This window comes from Balaenoptera physalus, assembly GCF_965194825.1.
Source record: "Balaenoptera physalus genome assembly, chromosome: 3".
Lineage (NCBI taxonomy): Eukaryota > Metazoa > Chordata > Mammalia > Artiodactyla > Balaenopteridae > Balaenoptera > Balaenoptera physalus.
The window spans coordinates 6510408-6529548 of NC_138890.1; the positions used below are offsets into that span (position 1 = coordinate 6510408).

At 47.7% G+C, this 19141-nt stretch overlaps 1 protein-coding gene across 1 annotated transcript; it reads right to left on the reverse strand.

The window, feature by feature from the left end:
• Positions 1-13163: 13163 nt before the first annotated feature.
• ACTL9 (actin like 9) lies at positions 13164-14421 on the reverse strand (the record flags this gene model as incomplete). The annotated part of the gene is made up of 1 exon (XM_082456945.1): positions 13164-14421. The coding sequence occupies exon 1, from the start codon at positions 14412-14414 to the stop codon at positions 13164-13166; it is 1251 nt and encodes a 416-aa protein (XP_082313071.1). The 5' UTR covers positions 14415-14421.
• Between the last annotated feature and the right edge of the window lie 4720 nt (positions 14422-19141).

The window sequence follows — 19141 nt, forward strand, 5'->3', positions numbered from 1 at the left end:
AATCCTTGCCCTTTGGAGCCTGTGTCTTTGAGGAGAGGGACAGCCTTTGAGTGAACAAATAGACGGCCAGGGTTATGTCAGATGCCGCTGAGGGCTGTGGGCTGAGGCATTTGGTGGTGGGGGAGAGGTCAGGGAAGGTCCCTCAGAGGAGGTGACATTTGAACCGAGATCTGGAAAACATGAGTGAGAGAAGCCAGTCACCAAAGGCCACGTGTTGTATGATTCCATTTATACGAAATATTCAAAATAGACAAATCCACAGAGACAGAAAGCAGGTTGGTGGCTGGTTGCCAGGGGCTGGGGGGAGTCAGGAATGACTGCTTAATGGGCAAAGGGATTCCTTTTGGGGAGATGAAAATGTTTTGGAACTAAAGAGAGGTGGTGGTTGCATAACCTTGTGAATGCACTAAATACCCCTGAATTGTTCACTTTAAAATGTTAATTTTCACCACCTAGAGCGGTGGGATAGGGAGGGTGGGAGGGAGATGCAAGAGGGAGGGGATATGGGGATATATGTATACGTATAGCTGATTCACTTTGTTATAAAGCAGAAACTAACACACCATTGTAAAGCAATTGTACTCCAATAAAGATGTTAACAAAAAAGAATAAAATGGAATAATCCTGACACACACACAAAATGTTAATTTTCACCTCAATTAAAAAAAAATGCCATTGAGTCTGCCACGCACAGAGGACAGATGGGCCCTCGAGAGATGGAAAAGAAGAGATTGACCAGGGAACTGGGCACAGAGTGCAGAGGGGATGTGGAAGGACACGGCCCCCTGTCGGGTCCCAGCCTGGACACACTGCCCTCAGGGAGATGGGGGAGGGGCTGATCTAGGGTGGCTTTGGCCTGCAGCGGCTTGAAGCAGGACTTCGGTCCCCCGGCCAGAGATTGAAGTCAGGCCGAGGCAGTAAGAGGGCTGAATCCTAACCACGAGACCACCAGGGACCAGCGGCCGGTGACATGGCCCTGGCCTCTCAGCGCTGTAGAAGTAAATTTCCACAAAGGGACAGAAAGTGGTGAGACAAGTAAAGTGTTTATTAGGAAGAAAAAGAGTACGTGTGGATAGACACGTGGGCGGACCCAGAGAAAGAGTCGCGCCCTCATGGTAGTTTGAATCACTCATATGGGGCTTTTCTTCCGGGTTTCCTTTGGCCAATCCTCTTGCTTTGCCTGGTGCTGAGTCCGAATTTGGTTTATCTCAGGGTCCTCCCATGTGTGAGAGCACATCTCTTAGCCAAGATGGATTCTAGCGAAGAGGCCTATGGGTAGGTTGACATCAGTCCCTTTTTGACCTGCAAGGAGCCTTTCTGCACATGTACAGTCAGGAAGGTCTCCTTGACCTCAAGACTGAGAAATATGTGGTCTCTGTCTTTTATCTGGGCAGGGCCCAGCCTCCTCTCTGGCTCCTGCTATCTTGGAGTATCTGTCCACAGGGGACAAACTCCAGCTGCCCAGCCTGGGACCCATCTATCTCCTGCCTCAGGGGAACTCCACCAGCCCCCCACTTTGTGGTGTGCCTGGGTGACTGGGGGTGAAACGCCTGGGTCTGCCTGAGTTGACTCGCGCGCGCGTGCGCGCACACACACACACACTCTGGCCTGGGTGTGCACGTGTGACGTGACAAATGCATGCACATGTGTGTGCTAGGGTCTCTGTGGGGACATGAAGCACACACTTGCACACATATGCTAGAGCCTGGTGTGCAGGGAGCCCCTCGAGTCTCTGCATATGTGGCCCCCTAAGCCCTCTCGCGGGGGCTGAGGCTCAAAGAGGTGGGGGGATGGAGGAGAGCGGAGCCCCCTCGCATAAGGCGCGAGCTGGGCCCCCTTGCCGCCCACTCTCTCCCGCCCCCTCTCCGCCTGTGGCTCCGCAGGTTCTGGGGGCACCCCCAACCTCCCCTCCCCCCATCATACTGTAAATTCTGAGAAATCCTGTCCGCGGTTTGGCCCGGCCCCTCCCCCGCCCTCTAACAGGGCTGTCCTGGCCACCGTCTTCCTGTCTTGGGGCCTGGGCGTGCGGCTGGAAGCGAAGAGGGGAAGACTAGGAACCACCCACTCGTAGCCCCGGTCCCCAGACCCAGGGGAGAGCGCTCTGCACGGCTTCTGGGGCCTTCGCATCCCCTCCCTGGGCCTCAGTTTCCTCTTCTGTAGAGTGGAGATAATAATAGTTCTAACCTCAGAGGGAGAAGAGGAGGAGGTAACGCGCCCTGGGTGGTTAGCGCAGCAGCGTCTGGTAGGTAGGAAGGGCAGATACTTGCTAGCGGTTATTATTCTCTACTTCCTGCACCTTGCTTTCCCGAGGCTTCCACACCGCTACCTCTGCTGTTCCCCTACCCAGCATGTCCACACTCCTGTCCCCCTAGCCAAACCCAGGAATCATTCAAATTTCAGATCCTCAGGAAATAGGGGAGATCAGCGAGACCAGCTGAATCCGGGAAACAGGGAACCTGGGTTCGAATCCCGGCTCTGCCAGGGGCACGCTAGGTGGCCTCAGGTTCCCTTGTCGGGTTCTGATGCTCTGCGGCTCTAAGCCTTCCTGATGAATGATCTTCGTGGGGACCCTCACCTTGTACCCCACCCTGCCCCAAGCTTATCTATCCTCTCCCGATGCTGAGCCATCTTCCTGGGCTGTTCTTGCCGCAAACAATGAAACTTTTGGACTATATCATGCAGGAGGCTTGGGGACCTTCAGAGACCTGCCTCTAATTCTCATGCTTCTGTCCACTCGCCCTCTAAAATGCAGCTTAAATCCACCCACTTCTCAGCTTGACCTACGGCTTGAGCATCTTCACGGCTTCCCTGGATCCGCTTGGTTGCCCCGACGGCACCATGGTCCCTGTTCTATTGCTCCTACGAAAAAGAAAAACCCAAAGTCCTTCCTGCAGCTGTCAATAAAAAACAAATCTGGACTTAGTAAGGAGAGCCTTTATTCAAAAGGATTATCGCAAGGGGAGAGGAAAGGGACTATGCCCCGGGGAGAACGCTCTGACTGTGAGGTCTGCAAGCCTCCCAAGGGTGAGGCGAGAGGGTTTTCTTTTCATAAAGCGGAATGAACAAGCCAGAGAGGACCAGGTGTGGGGGAGTGGATGAGAGGATGGCAGGATGAGATAGCAGATCAGAGGATGGTTTACTTTGGGGCCATCTTGTTCTCAGGAGGGGTTGTCTGCTGGCTTGCGTGAGGGAGGGGTCTAAGTTTAGGGGCCCAAAGGAAGGAGAGAAGCTTAACCAAAGTTTGGTTAGCAAGCTTTTCTAATTGGTCAGTGGGGACATGCAGTTCAGCTAACAACTTATGAGGCAAAGAATGGGAATTTTGGAGGGTTTGCATTTGGCCTTGTCATACGTACACAAGGAAATCTGTTCTGGGATTATTCAGAGATAGAACCAATAGAATGGATCTATCTATCTATCTATCTATCCATCCATCCATCTGCAGTTCTGTCTCTCTCTGTATCTGCCATATATATCAATATGTATGTATGTATGTATGTATGTATGTATGTATCTATCATCTATACCTACATAGCTATAGATATATAGATTACGTAATATAGATATCTATAGATCTTAGAGATATATAGAGATCTATCTATATCTTAATATAGATATCTATTGAATATACATGTCTATACATTTATATATTTATACATTCTATATATCCATAATATCTATACATCAAATATCTATACTATATATAGATATCTATATTCATCTATCTATTTAGATTATCTATCTAGATATCCATCTATCTATATTGATATCTATCTGTAGATCTGTCTATTGATCTAGATATATGTCTATAGCCTGGCATATATATTTATTATAAGGAGTTGGCTTATGTGATTATGGAGGCTGGCAAGCCCCAAGAGCTACAGGTTCAAGACTCGGGAAGAACTGATTGTTCAGTTCAAGTCCAAAGCCCAGAAAACAGATGAGCCCGTCAGGGCTGTCAGGCAGGTGGAATTCTCTCTTAGTAGGAGGACGGTCAGTTTTCTGTTCTAGTCAGCCTTCAACTGATTGGGCGAGGCCCACCCACATCAGGGAGGGCAATCTGCTTTACTCAGTCTACTGATTTAAATGTTAACTCATCTACAAACACCCTCACAGACACACCCAAAATAATGTTTGACCAAATATCTGGGCTCCCTGTGGCCCAGTCAAGTTGAGATATAAAAGAGTAGGCATCTGTGAGACTCATCTAAGTCATATGAGAGGGTGGTTCCTTATAGTAAGCAGTTTCCTGGAACATGAAGGGTGAGGAGGGGGGATTCTTAATCTTCACCGTTTTCCAAGATCACAGAGCTTGGGTAAAGTTTAATATTGTCGTGGCCCACAGGGACCTGCACGACCTGCCCTCACCCCCTCCCTTTTTCCCCCCACTCACTCCACTGTGTTCTCCAAACACACCAAGTGGGTCCTGCCTCCAGGACTTTACCCTTGCAGTTCCCTCGGCCTGGAATGCTCCTCCCTCATCTTCTTGGGTCCTGTCTGATCACCCATCATATCACTGTTTAATTTTCTTCAGGGCATATTGTTTTTATTGGAGTATAGTTGATTTACAATGTTGTGTTAGTTTCAGGTGTACAGCTAAGTGAATCAGTTATACATATACATATATCCACCTTTTTTCAGATTCTTTTCCCATATAGGTGGGAAAAGAATCTGAAAAATATACTCTACAGAATATTGAGTAGAGTTCCTTGTGCTATACAGTAGGTTCTTATTAGTTATCTATTTAATATATAGTATTGTGTATTTTTACCATCTAAAATTCTTATTTCTTTTTGTGTTTATTATCTGTTCCTTCCACTGGGCAGAAAGCAATCAAACTGTCAAGTAAGTGTTGGTTGAGGACCTACTATGTGCCAGTTTCCAGACCTCCCAGAAGTCACAGTTCACTGGGGGAGGCTGACCTGGGCTGAGTCACATGCACAGACATAATGTACAATCCTGATAAATGTTAGATTGGACTGATGCCTGGTGCTGGTGGATCTGACCCACCTGGGCAGTCATAAAGGGCTTCCCAGAGCTGAGATTTGAAGCAGGGATATAGGCATTAACTAGGGAAAGACAGGAGAAAGGAAAGTGTTCCAGGTGGAGGGAACAGCTTGTGCAAAGGCTCTGAGGCGGGAGGGAAAGTGCTGAGTTCCAGGGAATGAAAGAAGCATTTGGGAATGGAATACAGAACGCAATGGGGAGCCGTGGGGGGTTAACAGGGCTTTGGTCCAGGCTTCATTGGGGTTCTGGGAAAATTATTTAGCCCTAGGGCCATAGGGAGCCATGGAGGGATATTGAGCAGGAGAGGAGTGTGATCACATTTGCTTCTTGCAAAAGAGATTCATGGGTTTCTAAGGGGGGGGCAGGCAGAATGGAGGAGAAGGAAGGGATACTGGGTGCCCATTGTGAGGAAGGGGGTGGCAACCTAGGTTGGGGAAAGCATGGACTGGTGAGAAGGGGGTGGAAGATAGTGAGGCCCTGGAGCTGACTTGCCCCCTGAGGGGTAACTGCCAACCAGGTGGGCTGGGCTTTTCCACCCATTGCTTGGTGGCTTGGTCAACTGTGAGTGGGGTTCCTGGAAAATCCATTAGCCCCTGATCTTGAACCCTGTCACCCTGCCCAGTACCCCCTCCTCCACCTTTCTTCCCCACATCTGGCAGCCTCATCTGTCCATACAAAGATTCAAGAGGCCCCAGGTGATAGCTGGGGTAAGGGTGTGTGTGTGTGTGTGTATATTTCGCATATAACATTGTGTAACTTTAAGGTGTACAACATGCTAATTTGATACATTTATATATTGTAACACGATTGCCACTGTAGTGATAGTTACACCTCTGTCGCGGTCCATTATTATCATTTGTCTTTAGTGGTCGGAATAATTAAGTTCCAGTCTCAGCAAATCTGATGATGATAATACAATATTGTTATCTATATTCACTATACTGTGCGTTAGATCTCTAGGGCTTATAAAGTAAAGAATATTTCAGGGCAATGCTTTTAATCGAGATTATCTGCCATACCGTACAACTCACCCTTTGAAAGTGTACAGTTCCGAGGTAGTTAGTACATTCACAGGGTTGTGTAACCATCACCCCTGTCTACTCCAGAACAGTTTCATCACCCCAGAAAGAAACCCTATACCCGCAGGCATCACTCTGCCCTCCTCCCTACCCCCAGCTCCTGGCATCAATGCGATATGTAAAAAAATAAAAATTAATGCAAAAAATTCCATGATAAACAGGCTGTCAAATTTTAAAAGGAAGCCAAGCTCTGATGCTGTACTTTTTGGCCGTGCAATCTTCACCCCACCTTAATCTCCAACTGGTCTGTGATTTACCTGGTGGGATGACCTCATCTCCTCCAAAGACTTCCTCTGCTGGGTCCCCCAAAGGACAGGCAGTCTGGATTAAGGTGACTTGGTGGATTCTCTCTCTGGTCAAACTCTTGGGGGAGGGTCTCCAGACTCTTGGTGGCCAGTGGGCTGGCTGGATGACATGGACTTTGTCTTTGGCACACTCTAGTTGAAATGGCAGCCTCATCACCGTGTATTAAGCACTTGCTGTGTACCGAGTGTGTTAAGTCCATTTTATGCATTACTCAAAATGGTTTGAAAGAATTATTTCTATGGAGGCATTTGCATTGTAAAACATTCAAACAATGCATTAATATACAGAGTAAATGCAAAAGCTCCCCTGTCCCTCCTCACAGCCCCAAAGACAAGGGCAGTTTGACATGTATCCTTCCATACTTCCCAGAGCACCTGTGTGATCTGACTTAATCCTTATAAAGCCTCCCTGCAGTGAGCACTGATGTCACCCTCACTTTACAGGTGCGTTGAGTGAGACTCAGAGAGGTCTGGTCACTTGTCCAAGGTCGTACAGCATGTGAAGAGATGACGCGAGGACCCTGGTCTCTATGACTCCAGCGTCAGGAGGAAGAGAGGAAGGGGGGTCCCTATGTAGGAGGATTCCTCTTAGCTCAGCCAAAGTCATAGCTTATTCGTTTAGTCTTTCAACAAACGTTTAATGGGCATGACTGTGCGCTGGGTACGTGATACACATGGGGCCTCTGCCCTCCCGAAACTCAAGGCCAAGGCGGGAGATACCATCCATTGACAAAGAATCAAAGAAATCAGAGGATCACAGCTAGGGAGAGAGAAAGAAAACAGAGCTACCTGGGTGGACACCAGAGGAACCTAAAATAAATCTCCATATTAAAAAAATATATATTCACAGGGACACACAGTTTTGAGGGCATTAGCCCCCTGTGGCCCCCTTCGCCTGGCAAAGCAATAAAGCTGTCCTTTTCTACTTCACCCCCCCAAAACATATTTACATGTTTCACAATTTTAATACAGTAAGTCCCTTACGTACGAAGGAACTTTCAAAGATGCAAACGTGCGTTCTCATGTCCAATCACGTAAGTTAGTTCATGTGTCTGGCGTACATTGTCATGTGTGTGCATCCTCTACAAGTGGTTGTGCTTTTGTGTACTTTACTGTACAGTACTGTATCTTTATTTCAAGCCCAGGATGTCCGGAAGCAAGCGTAAATGTAGTGGTGATGTAGCTGGTCCTATTGTACTTTTCAAGGTACTATACTGTAAGATGAAAAATGTTTCCTTTATTTTTTGTGTTTGTTTGTTTTTTATGTATTATTTGTGTGAAAAGTATTATAAACCTTTTACAGTACGGTACTATATAGCCGATTGTGTTAGTTGGGTACTTAGGCTAACTTTGTTGGACTTACAGACGAATTTGACTTACGAATGTGCTCTTGGAACGGAACTTGTCTGTATGTAGGGGACTTACTGTACTTCACAAGGGAAGGCAGTGGGCAGTCTCCTTCCCACTTTGCAAAGGCTCCCTGGTCACCTCCCCAAGAGCATCAATCCTCAGTGGAGGTGATATTGTCTCCAAAGAAGTGAAAATTGGTTTGGGGGTGTGTGCAAAAAAATCTGTTTATGTATAAAGCACAGGTATACACAGACTATATATGTATAGATATAGTGTAGATACATGGTAGCTCTGTTGTGTTAAACTTTTGTACGGGGCAATTAAGAAAAAAAATGTCTAAAAATGATTGTTCCTTAAAGCGTAATAATGAAATAAAACTTGAGAAAATCTGGTCTAGCAGCAACCACCACTCAGATTTCTTGTGAGATCATCTAGAGATATTCTAGGCATTTCTAAGCAAATATCTACATATCCCTTTAATCCTTTTTTTTTTTTTTTTTTACATAAATGGTAACATACCATTCTGGGCCTTCTTTTTTTTTCACTTAAAATATATGTTGGCTTGCACTCCATGTCAGTGAACAGAGCTTGCTGGTTCCTTTTTAAGGGCTGTGTAGTATTCCTCTATGTTTGAATGACATTTATGTAACCAGTTCCCATGGATGGTCACATAACGTTGGCAACACATAATGTTTTTTTCCTATGTTTTGCCACAATAAAGTGCTGCAGTGTGCAGTGGATAACTGCATTGATGTCATTTCACATACAAGTGAGTGTATCTGAAAGAGAAATTCCTGGAAGTGTGATAGCTGGCTTGAAAGGTGTGTGCATTTGTCATTTAGGTAGATATTACCATTTGTTCTGCATAAGGGTTTGTACCAGTTTCCTTCTTCATCATCAGAATCAGAGAGTGCCAGTTTCCCCAGAGCCTCACCAACCTGGGGAGTTATCAAACCTTTTGATCTCTGCCAATCTGATAGGTTAAACATGGTCTTGCAGTGTAGTTTTAATGTTCATTTCCCTTATGAGATTGAGAATCTTCTCTTGTGACTAAGAACCATTTGTGTTTCTTCCTCTGTGAGCTCAAAGTTCATATCCTTTGTTAACTTTTCCATGGATTATTGTAATATTTTTTCTTATTGATTGTTTCCAAGAACTCTTTATATATTATGGACACTGTCCCTTTGTGTTATGAACTATAGTTTACTCCATTTGTCATTTGTCTTTTAAAAATTATTTATAATTTATTTAATTTATTTTTTGAATGGTCATTTGTCTTAACATTGTTCAGGGTGAGGAGATAAAGTAATTGAGTTACGTTTACCCTTCTCTTTGATACCCTAATTTAAATACTATGATGTAAAGTGAACAATATTTAAATACTATGCTATAAAGTCAATACATCTTATGTTACATGATATGGAGATAAAAGAGGGAAGAAAACAAAGATATTTTGTTTATATATATATATATATATACATATACATATACATACATACATATGTGTGTATATATGTACTATACACACATATTCATAACAAAACAAGAGAGAAATACTCATGACAGTTACAGCCTTCATTTCTGTAATTGGCCACATGGTTGTAGCTGGCATTATAACTACCTTCCGAACCACACTTGGTAAAATCACTCTTAGTCTACTGGGGTTGCCATAACAAAATAGATTACAGACTAGGTGGCTTATACAACAGACATTTATTTTCTCACAATTCTGGAGGCCAGAAATTCAAGATCACGGTGTTGGCAGGGCTGGTTTCTTCTGAGGCCTCTCTCCGCGGCTTGTAGATGGTTGTCTTCTTGTTGTGTCCTCACATGGTCTTCCCTCTGTGTGTGTTGTCGTAATTTCCCCTTTTTATAAGGACGCTCGTCATATTGGATTAGGGCCCGCTCTAATGGCTTCATCTTAACTTAATTATCTCTTTAAAACCCCAATCTCCAGCATAGGAATTCTGGGGGGGGGGGGGACACATGCAGCCCGTAACAGTATGTTTGAGGAACAGAAAGGCAACTGGTGTGTTGGGGGTGAAGGTGGTGGGAGGGAAAGCCAAGGAGAAGTCTGGAGAGGTTGGCAGAGGATTCAGAGCTATCATAAGAACTTGGGTTTTGTTTTCCACCAGAGGGTTCTAAGTTATGCTTTGCAGAAATCCTCTGCAAGGACCTTCCAGAGGGTGAGAGAGGTGACCAGGGCACCAGGGAGGAGGCTCCCACGATCCTCCAGGTGAGAAATGAAGAGGCCTGGGCTGGGGTGGGAAGGAAGTGGGTGTTTTTGAGGCCATAAGAAGGAAAGGACTTGTGGGTCAGTGTGTGGACCAGATATCAGGCAGTTGGAAGTTGATGGAAGAAGTGACCTGGTCAGACCTTCCGAGGAGGGTCTGGGAGGCTGAGACCCCGTTTCTTGTTCACTGCAGTTTCCTTAGATTTGAGCACGGTGCCGGGCATGTAGTGGGTGGCCAATGAACGTTTGTGGAATGGATGCGTGAATGACTTAAAGCCAGAAATGGAAAAAGTTGAGGATGTTGAGTTTGGGAGAGAGTAGAGTCCAGGGGTGCGTGTGGGCCTGAGTGGGGGGCTCAGGGTCTCTGGTGCTCTCAGTGCTCTGGATGGGGGTTCGCAAGCAGACTGCAGAGGTTTACCTAAGACTCCTGGGATGACTTGAGATTTTTTTTTTTTTAATTAATTAATTAATTTTTGTGGGCTACTCTTCATTGTGGTGCGTGGGCTTCTCATTGCTGTGGCTTCTTTTGTTGCGGAACATGGGCTCTAGGTGCGCGGGCTCAGTAGTTGTGGTGCACGGGCTTAGTTGCTCCAAGGCATGTGGGATCTTCCTGGACCAGAGATCGAACCCGTGTCGCCTGCATTGGCAGGCAGATTCTTAACCACTGCGTCCCCAGGGAAGTCCATGAGTTGAGATTTCTAACACAGACTTGAAGTAGTGAGCTCCCCATCCCTGGGAGTGTGCAAATGGGAGGGCACATTTCCAGAGGGTTGTGGAGGAAACCTCTATCCCAGGGAAGGTTTGGAGCTGGTGGAAACTTAGTCTGGTCTAAATGAGTGTCCTTTGGGTTTCCCAGCAGCCCAAAGGTGGCAGGGGTTTCTGCATCCTCCTCACTTCCTGTGGTTTCTGAGACTCAGCCTGTCCCACATCCCTTCTCTGTGTGTGTGTGGCTGGCAGTGCCCTGACATCATGGTTTGGGGTGGGTCTGGGATGCCAGGTTTGCTGCAGCCATCGTGGTTCTAAATTCGGCTCTGCCCTTAAGGCCTTGTGCTTGGAGGTGCTGCCCCCTGGTGGGAAGAATGAGAAGTTCCCCTCACCACTTCATAACCTCCTGGGAGTTCTTGCTGATTCTACAGGTTGAGGCTGCCTGCAGGAGGGAAGGCAAGGGAGGGGGTCCAACCTTGCATGTTTGTGATATGGGGATCTGAGCCTATCTGTGAGGCTGTCCTCTCAGCTGAGGACCACCCACTGGCCTGTGAGGGGGCTGGAGCCACTGTCCAGGGCAGAGAGGTACAGGGTGGGTGGGGATGACCAGGGCCTTCACTCCCTCCCATTGCCTGATGGCAGATGCGGGAGATAAGTGGGGTGGGTTCACAGGATCCATGAATATAGGAGTTTCCAGTCTGGAAAATTCCTGCATAAGAACTAGTGCTGGCAGGTGAGTCGGAGAGAAAAACACATCAAGTGAGCAAATAAAAACCAAAAACAAAGAGACACACAGAAAGACTCAGGGAGAGACAAAGATAGCCTGTGAGTGAAGCTCAATAAGCGTTGACTGGTTGAATGAATGCATGAATGAATGATCCCTTGGACCCAGCGTGAACGTGGATAAGCTCTGGCAGCTCAGGCTTATTTTGTTGCTACATTGGGAGGATATGTCCAGGCTGCTGGCCAGGGGTCCTGACATTAATTGGACTGGGCTAGACGGCATAAAGGCAAAGGGCCCTGCCTCCAGCAGGGGCCTCGGTGGCTGAGGATAAGGGCAGAGCAGGGAGAGGGGACTGAGGCCACCCTGCGGGGAGAATGTCCAGCCCCTCCACCCTGCAGGTGGGGTAGTAGAGGCTTCACAGGACATCCTCAGGGCAGGTCCCAGAGAAAGCCCGTGGGGTGGCATAGTAGGAATACGCCGAGAGAGGTCTGGGGAGATGGGGTGAACTTGGAATGAAACACTAGTGGAACGGAAGGTGGTGGGGATGGACAGCCCAGGACGACTGGCCCTGGAGACTTGTGTGCGGTTGGCAGGAGGGAGCCAGTGTCCAGGGGGACCCCCCACCTGGGGTATCTGCCTCAGGGTCACATTGTATTGGGCAGTCCTTGTGAATGTCACTGGCCGTTGGTGTCTCAACTAATGGGATGGGACCTTGTGGCTGGTCCTGGGGGTGAGTTCCGGGAGTCTGAGAACACCAGGGTGGGGTGTCCTGGGGTTCACCAGAGGGCAACCCTGGGAAAATGTCTTTGGGGAGGGAGTTGGGGGATTCAGGACACAGGTACATTACTGGGGTCATCACGCGATGGTCCTGGGGGCCCTAGCCTTCCTGGGAGGACATTCCAGAGGCTGAGGAACGGGGTCAGGAGATGCACTGAGAAACCGCGTGGGAGTATTTCTGGGGGAGTTACAGAGCAAGGGGGTGTGGGCTGAGAGCAGAGGGGGCCATCCTGGGGGCTTTGGGGGTCTCAGAACTTGGTGTTCTTTGGGGGTAAAGATGGGGGATGGGTTGTGGGAGCTTCTGGATGGAAGGAGTTTGGGGAAACAAATCATGTGGGGAGGTCAGAGCTTTGGAGGAGGGTGGAACTTGGGGGATGGACTTTGAACACTGGGGGATCCTTTAGTGTGCCGTTGTAGGGGAGACCCTTGAGGGTCAGAATTTGGATCTTTGTGGTGGTGTGGGGATGCAGCACTTGTGGGGGGATGTTCAGAACATCAGGGTGTCAGAGAAGTTTGGATAATCAGACCCCGGAAACCAAAGAGTGGGTGGATTTGGGGTGCTGAGAACCAGGGATATCTTTGGAGTGGGCTTGGGAAGGGGATCCCAACCTGAGTGTGGTGGGAGACTAGGATTGTGGGAGATGGGTTTGACAGGGTTAGCACATGGTGGGGTGTGTGTGTGTGTGTGTGTGTGTGTAGGGGGGTTGATCGTGGGGGACGGAGGGTCAGGGAGTCAGAACTGGGGTGTCTCAGGGGATGGCTCCTGGGAGGTGAGTCAAGGCAGGGCAGAACCAGGGATGTCTTGGAAGGTGGCCCACCAGGGCGGGTGGGTCTGTGGGGTCAGAACCAGGTGCATCTGGGTGGGTCCAGCAGTGGACCGGGCCAGGCCCCGGGGGAAGGCAGGACGGAGCCGGCTGGGTAGCAGAAACTTTACTGCCCGTAACTCCCCCCATCCCCGCAGCGTCCACACCCGCCCCTGCCCCGGGTCAGCAGCATTTGCGGTACACGACGTGGGGCCCCTGCTCTTCGTAATGCTCCCGCAGGACCCAGCAGAACTTGAAGGCGCGCAGCGAGGCGAGGATGGAGCCGCCGATCCACACGGAGAAACTCCTGGTGGGCTGGGCCGCCACTACCACGTGGGCCTCTGGGGGCAGAGCGCGCAGCAGCTCAGCGCGGAAGCGACCCTCAAACCCGGCGAAGAGTGAAGAACCCCCGCAGAGCAGCACGTTCTGGGCCACGTCGGTCCGCACCTCCAGCGGCACCTTCTGAAGGCTCTCTTTCGCCATGGTGGGGACGCCCACGGGCGACAGCCCCGGGATCTCGGGGGGGCTGAACAGCAGCTCAGGGCACCGGAACAGCTCTTTGCCCAGCGTGACCGTCCGCCCGTCAGGCAGCTTCAAGGTCTGGCGGCATTCCCCCTCGGGCCGGGCCTGTGCCTTTAGGAAGTCGGAGGCCACATAGCAGTAGCGGCGCTTGATGTTCTCCACCGTGTCCAGGTCCTGCTGCCCCAGGGGCAAGCCGGAGCCCAGCAGCATCTCCGCCAGGAAGGCGGTCAGGTGGGTGCCCGCCAGGTCCAGGCGCTGTGTGGCGTGAGGCAGGTTGTAGCCCTGGAAGACGGGCACCGTGTAGGTGACCGCATGGCCCGCGTCCACCACCAGCGCGCTGACCCGCCCGTGCGCGTAGGCGGAGAGCACTGACTGGGAAGCCACGTACATGGCGGGGGAGCCCAGCGACTCGAAAACCACCTCCACCAGCTTCTCGCGGTTGGTGGTGGGGCTGAAGGGCGGATCGGAGAACAGCAGCGGGTGGTCCCGGGGGGTCACGCGGAGGTCGTGTTCCAGCACGTGGCGCCAGATCAGCTCGGCTGCGTCCCAGTCTACCACGATGCCGTTCCGCATGGGCTGCACCCGCATCAGCTCGGGGCGAGTGCGGGCTGCTTCGCCGATGAACGTCTCCAGCACCGGCGGCCCGGTGGTGGTCGGCTTCTTGGGCTGGCAGCCGACGACGGTGGCCACGGTGTAGGTGGGCCGGGCCTGCCCCGCGAAGCCCACCTTACAGGTGCCTGTGCCCATGTCGATGACCACCGCCCGGGTCTTTGGGGGCAACCTGTCGCCCACCATGCTGGGGGGTTCCTGCGGCATGGTATTGTTCGCCAGGATTGAGCAGGGGTTCAGGCTAGGCTTGGGGGCCTCTGGGGAGGTCTGGGGCCCCGGGGGGTTGCCCCGATTTGGATCCATGGCTGTTAAGTGGTCGCGTGGGTTGCTTGGCAAGGCAGACCACTTTCCTCTGGGGTGAGGGGGGTGTGGAGAGAAAAGGCTGAGGCCAGGCCTGGGGCAAGCACAGGCGGAGGGAGGGAGAGGGGGCCGGGCCGCTGGTCTATGACATCATTTTGCCGCTCACAATGCAGGAGTGGGGTGGTGGGGTGTAAGGGTGGGCCCTTCCTTGCTCCAGAAAGCTCCCAGAGTATTTAATCTGGATTCCCCTCTGCCCCCCTCCCACCCCCAGTGCCAAATCTGGAGAAGGAGCAGGATAGAAGGCTCCCAAAGAGGGACCTCTGACCCAGTTCCCTGATCCAGAACCCGGTAAGACCCAGGAATCCTTCTCTTGGTGCCTTGTCTTTAAGTTATTTATAGTGTGGTATCTGAGAGCTGGTCACAGGCCTCCTTAGAATATTAAAGTATTAATCCTTCAAATATTAATTAGAAAGTAGTTGGCTTTAGAGTGGCTTTCTGGTTTCCCAGAGGAAACAGAAGCCAGCCCGGGGTGGGGGGCAAGGAGAGGCACAGACACCCCTATACTAGATTCTTTGACACTTCTGCTCTTCCTGCTTCCCAGAGCAGCCTTCCCATTCCATTCCTGCAGGGCAGGAATTTGCTCTTCAAATATCAGCAGGACACCACTGCCTCCTGGAAGTCTTCCTTGATTTCTCCTCCCTCTCTCTACCACCTGGTGGTGGTAGGAGGTGTCTGCCTTCACTCCAGGGACTTTATCTGCTTCCTCTTGGTGGAAGGGGGTGTCCATGGAATACAAAAGGGGGATTTCAGGGTAGATAAAAGGGGGATGCATTTGAGAGGAAGACACTTTCGACAAAGGACAGCAGGCTCCATAGTGGATCAGGAGTTGCTTCGAAAACTGTTTTTGTGGTGATAGGTATGACCTGTTAGTTAAAACAAACAAATAAAAATCTGTGTGTGTGTATTTGTGTGGAGTGCTAGAAATTACCGAGACTAGTGCTGAATGAGTCACAGGGATATCAAAGTGAGAGAGGCTTTACTTCCCAGCTGTGTTGAGATTTACTATCCTGACCAAAGAGTGATGTTGAGTTTTTATTAAATTAATTATTTTTTGTGTGATCTAATACATGTTTTTGGAAATTTGCATTTACTCAGCTATTTATTGAGGGTCCAGGCAGTCCCCCTGCTTCCAGGTTTATTGAGATGTAATTGACATATAACACTGGGTAAGTTTAAGGTGTACAGTGCGGTGATTTGATACACTTATATATTGCAAAATGAATACCACTGTAGCATTAGTTAACACCTCCATTACCTCACATAATAACCATTTCTTTTTTTGTGGTGAGAACATTGAAGATCTACTCTCTTAGCAACTTTTAAGTATATAATATAGTATTGTTAACTGTAATCACCATGTTGGACATTAGATCTGCAGAAATTATTCATCTTCTAACTTGAAGTTTGTACCTTTTGACCAACATCTTCCCATTCCCCCCACTCTCCAACCCCTGGTTACCACCATTATACTCTCTGTTTCTATGGCTTCGGCTTTTCTAGATTCCACATATAAGTGAGATCATACAGTATTTGTCTGTCTCTGACTTATTTCACTGAGCGTAATGCCCTCAAAGTCCATCTATGTTGTCACAAATGGCGTTATTTCCTTCTTTTTTCATGGCTGAATAATATTTATCTATCTATCTCTCTGTATATCTACATATCACATCTTCTTTATCCATTCATCTGTTGATGGACACTTAGGTTTGTTTCCATACCTTGGCTATTGTGAATAATGCTGCAATGAATATGGGGGTGCAGATATCTCTTCTAAATCCTATTTCTTTTTATTGAGGTATAGTTGATTTATAATATTATATTAGTTTCAGGTGTACAACATAGTGATTCAAAATTTTTGTAGATTATACTCCATTTATAGTTATTATAAAATATTGGCTATATTCCCTGTGCTGTACAAAATATCCTTGTAGCTTATCTATTTTATACATAGCAGTTTGTACCTCTTAATCCTCTGCCCCTATCTTGTTCCTCTGCACTTTCCTTTCCCCACTGGTAACCACTAGTTTGTTCTCTATGTCTGTGAGTCTGTTTCTTTTCTGTTATATTCACTAGTTAGTTTTATTTTTAAGATTCCACATATAAGTGATATCATACAGTATGTGTCTTGGTCTGACTTATGTCACTAAACATAATACCCTCCAGGTCCATCTACGTTGTTGTAAATGGCACAATTTCATTCTTTTTTATGGGTTAGTGGGATTCCATTATATATATATGCATGCCATGTCTTCTTTACCCATTCGTCTGTTGATGGAAGCTTAGGTTGCTTCCATACTTTGGCAATTGTAAATAATGCTGCTATGAACATTGGGGTGCATGTATCTTTTCAAATTATTGTTTTTGTTTTCTTTGGGTATATACTCAGGAGTGGGATTACTGGATCGTATGGTAGTTCTATTTTTAATTTTTTGAGGAACCGCCATACTGTCTTCCATAGTGGCTACACAAATTTACATTCCCACCAACAGAACTAGGATTCTTTTTCCTCCACATCCTCAACGCTTGTTATCTCTTTTTTAAAAATTAATTAATTAATTTTTGGCTGTGCTGGGTCTTCGTTGCTGCGTGTGGGCTTTCTCTAGTTGTGGCTAGCGGGGGCTACTCTTCGTTGCGGTGTATGGGCTTCTCATTGCCGTGGCTTCTCTTGTTGCGGAGCATGGGCTCTACGTGCATGGGCTTCAGTAGTTGTGGCACGTGGGCTCAGTAGTTGTGGCGTACAGGCTTAGTTGCTCCGCGGCATGTGGGATCTTCCTGGACCAGGGCTCGAACCCATGTTCCCTGCATTGGCAGGCGGATTCTTAACCACTGAGCCACCAGGGAAGTCCCTGTTATCTCTCTTTGATGCTAGTCATTCTAACAGGTATGAGGTGATGTCTCGTGGCTTTGATTTGCATTTCCCTGATAATTAGTAATGTCGAGCACATTTTCATATACCTGTTGGCCACTTGTATATCTTTTTTGGAAAAATGTCTATTCAATTCCTCTGCTCCCATTTTTAAATTGAATTGTTTGTTTTTTGTTATTAAGTTGTATGAGTTCTTTATTTTGTATCCAGCCGTTTTTTGGACTGTTCACAACAACGAGAAATATACTAAAGGACAGCACCTTATTTATCGTTTTCAAACTTGGTTTTCAGTTTCAGGTTGTAAATCTAAAAAGGCAGAAAAACATAGTCTGAGAAGGTGAAACCACCCCTAATTTCATCACATAAAACTTATATAAAGAAAAAAGTTAAGGATTCTGCCTCTGATCTTTCGATGCCTCTGCTCAGAGGTGCCCCAATTAACATTTTGGTGCACAGCCTTTGTTTTCAAGTGTTTTTAAACTAAAGAATAAAAATAGGCATTTTGGCTGGAAGAGTTTTCCCCCCTCATGTTTATAAAAAGAGCCATAGTACTATGTAATCAATTTTTTTTTCTTTATCCTTCAGAGGGTTTATTGAAATCACACTTTAAAAAATATTTTAAAGAAAAGTTTAACCCAGCAATCCCACTACTGGGCATATACCCTGAGAAAACCATAATTCAAAAAGAGTCATGTACCACAATGTTCATTGCAGCTCTATTCACAATAGCCAGGACATGGAAGCAGCCTAAGTGTCCATCAACAGATGAATGGATAAAGAAGATGTGGCACATGTATACAGTGGAATATTACTCATCCATATAAAGAAACGAAATTGAGTTATTTGTAGTATGGTGGATGGACCTAGAGTCTGTCATACAGAGTGAAGTAAGTCAGAAAGAGAAAAACAAATACCATATGCTAACACATATATATGGAATCTAAAAACAAAAAAAAAAGGTTCTGAATAACCTAGGGGCAGGACAGGAATAAAGACGCAGGCGTAGAGAATGGACTTGAGGACACAGGGAGGGGGAAGGGTAAGCTGGGACGAAGTGAGATAGTAGCATTGACATATATACACTATGAAATGTAAAATAGATAGCTAGTGGGAAGCAGCTGCATAGCACAGGGAGATCAGCCTGGTGCTTTGTGACCACCTAGAGGGGTGGGATAGGGAGAGTGGGAGGGACATGCAAGAGGGAGGGGATATGGGGATATATGTAAACATATAGCTGATTCACTTTGTTATAAAGCAGAAACTAACATACCATTGTAAAGCAATTATGCTCCAATAAAGATGTTAAAAAAAAGAAATGTTTAATGATAAAATAAATATAACATAAAATTTACCACGTTAGGGACTCCCCTGGTGGCGCAGTGGTTAAGAATCTGCCTGCCAATGCAGGGGACACGGGTTCAAGCCCTGGTCTGGGAAGATCCCACGTGCCACGGAGCAACTCAGCCCGTGCGCCATAACTACTGAGCCTGCGCTCTAGAGCCCCCGTGCCACAACTACTGAAGCCCGCGCGCCTAGAGCCCGTGCTCCTCAACAAGAGAAGCCACCGCAATGAGAAGCCTGCGCACCGCAACGAAGAGTAGCCCCTGCTCACTGCAACTAAAGAAAGCCCGTGCGCAGCAATGAAGACCCAATGCAGCCAATACATAAATAAATAAAATAAATTTAAAAAAAATTTACCACTTTAGCCATTTTCTAGTGTACAATTGAGTAGTGTTAAGTACATTCACATCCTTATGCATCCGATCTCCTAAACTCTTTTCTATCTTATCAAGGAGATTATCTT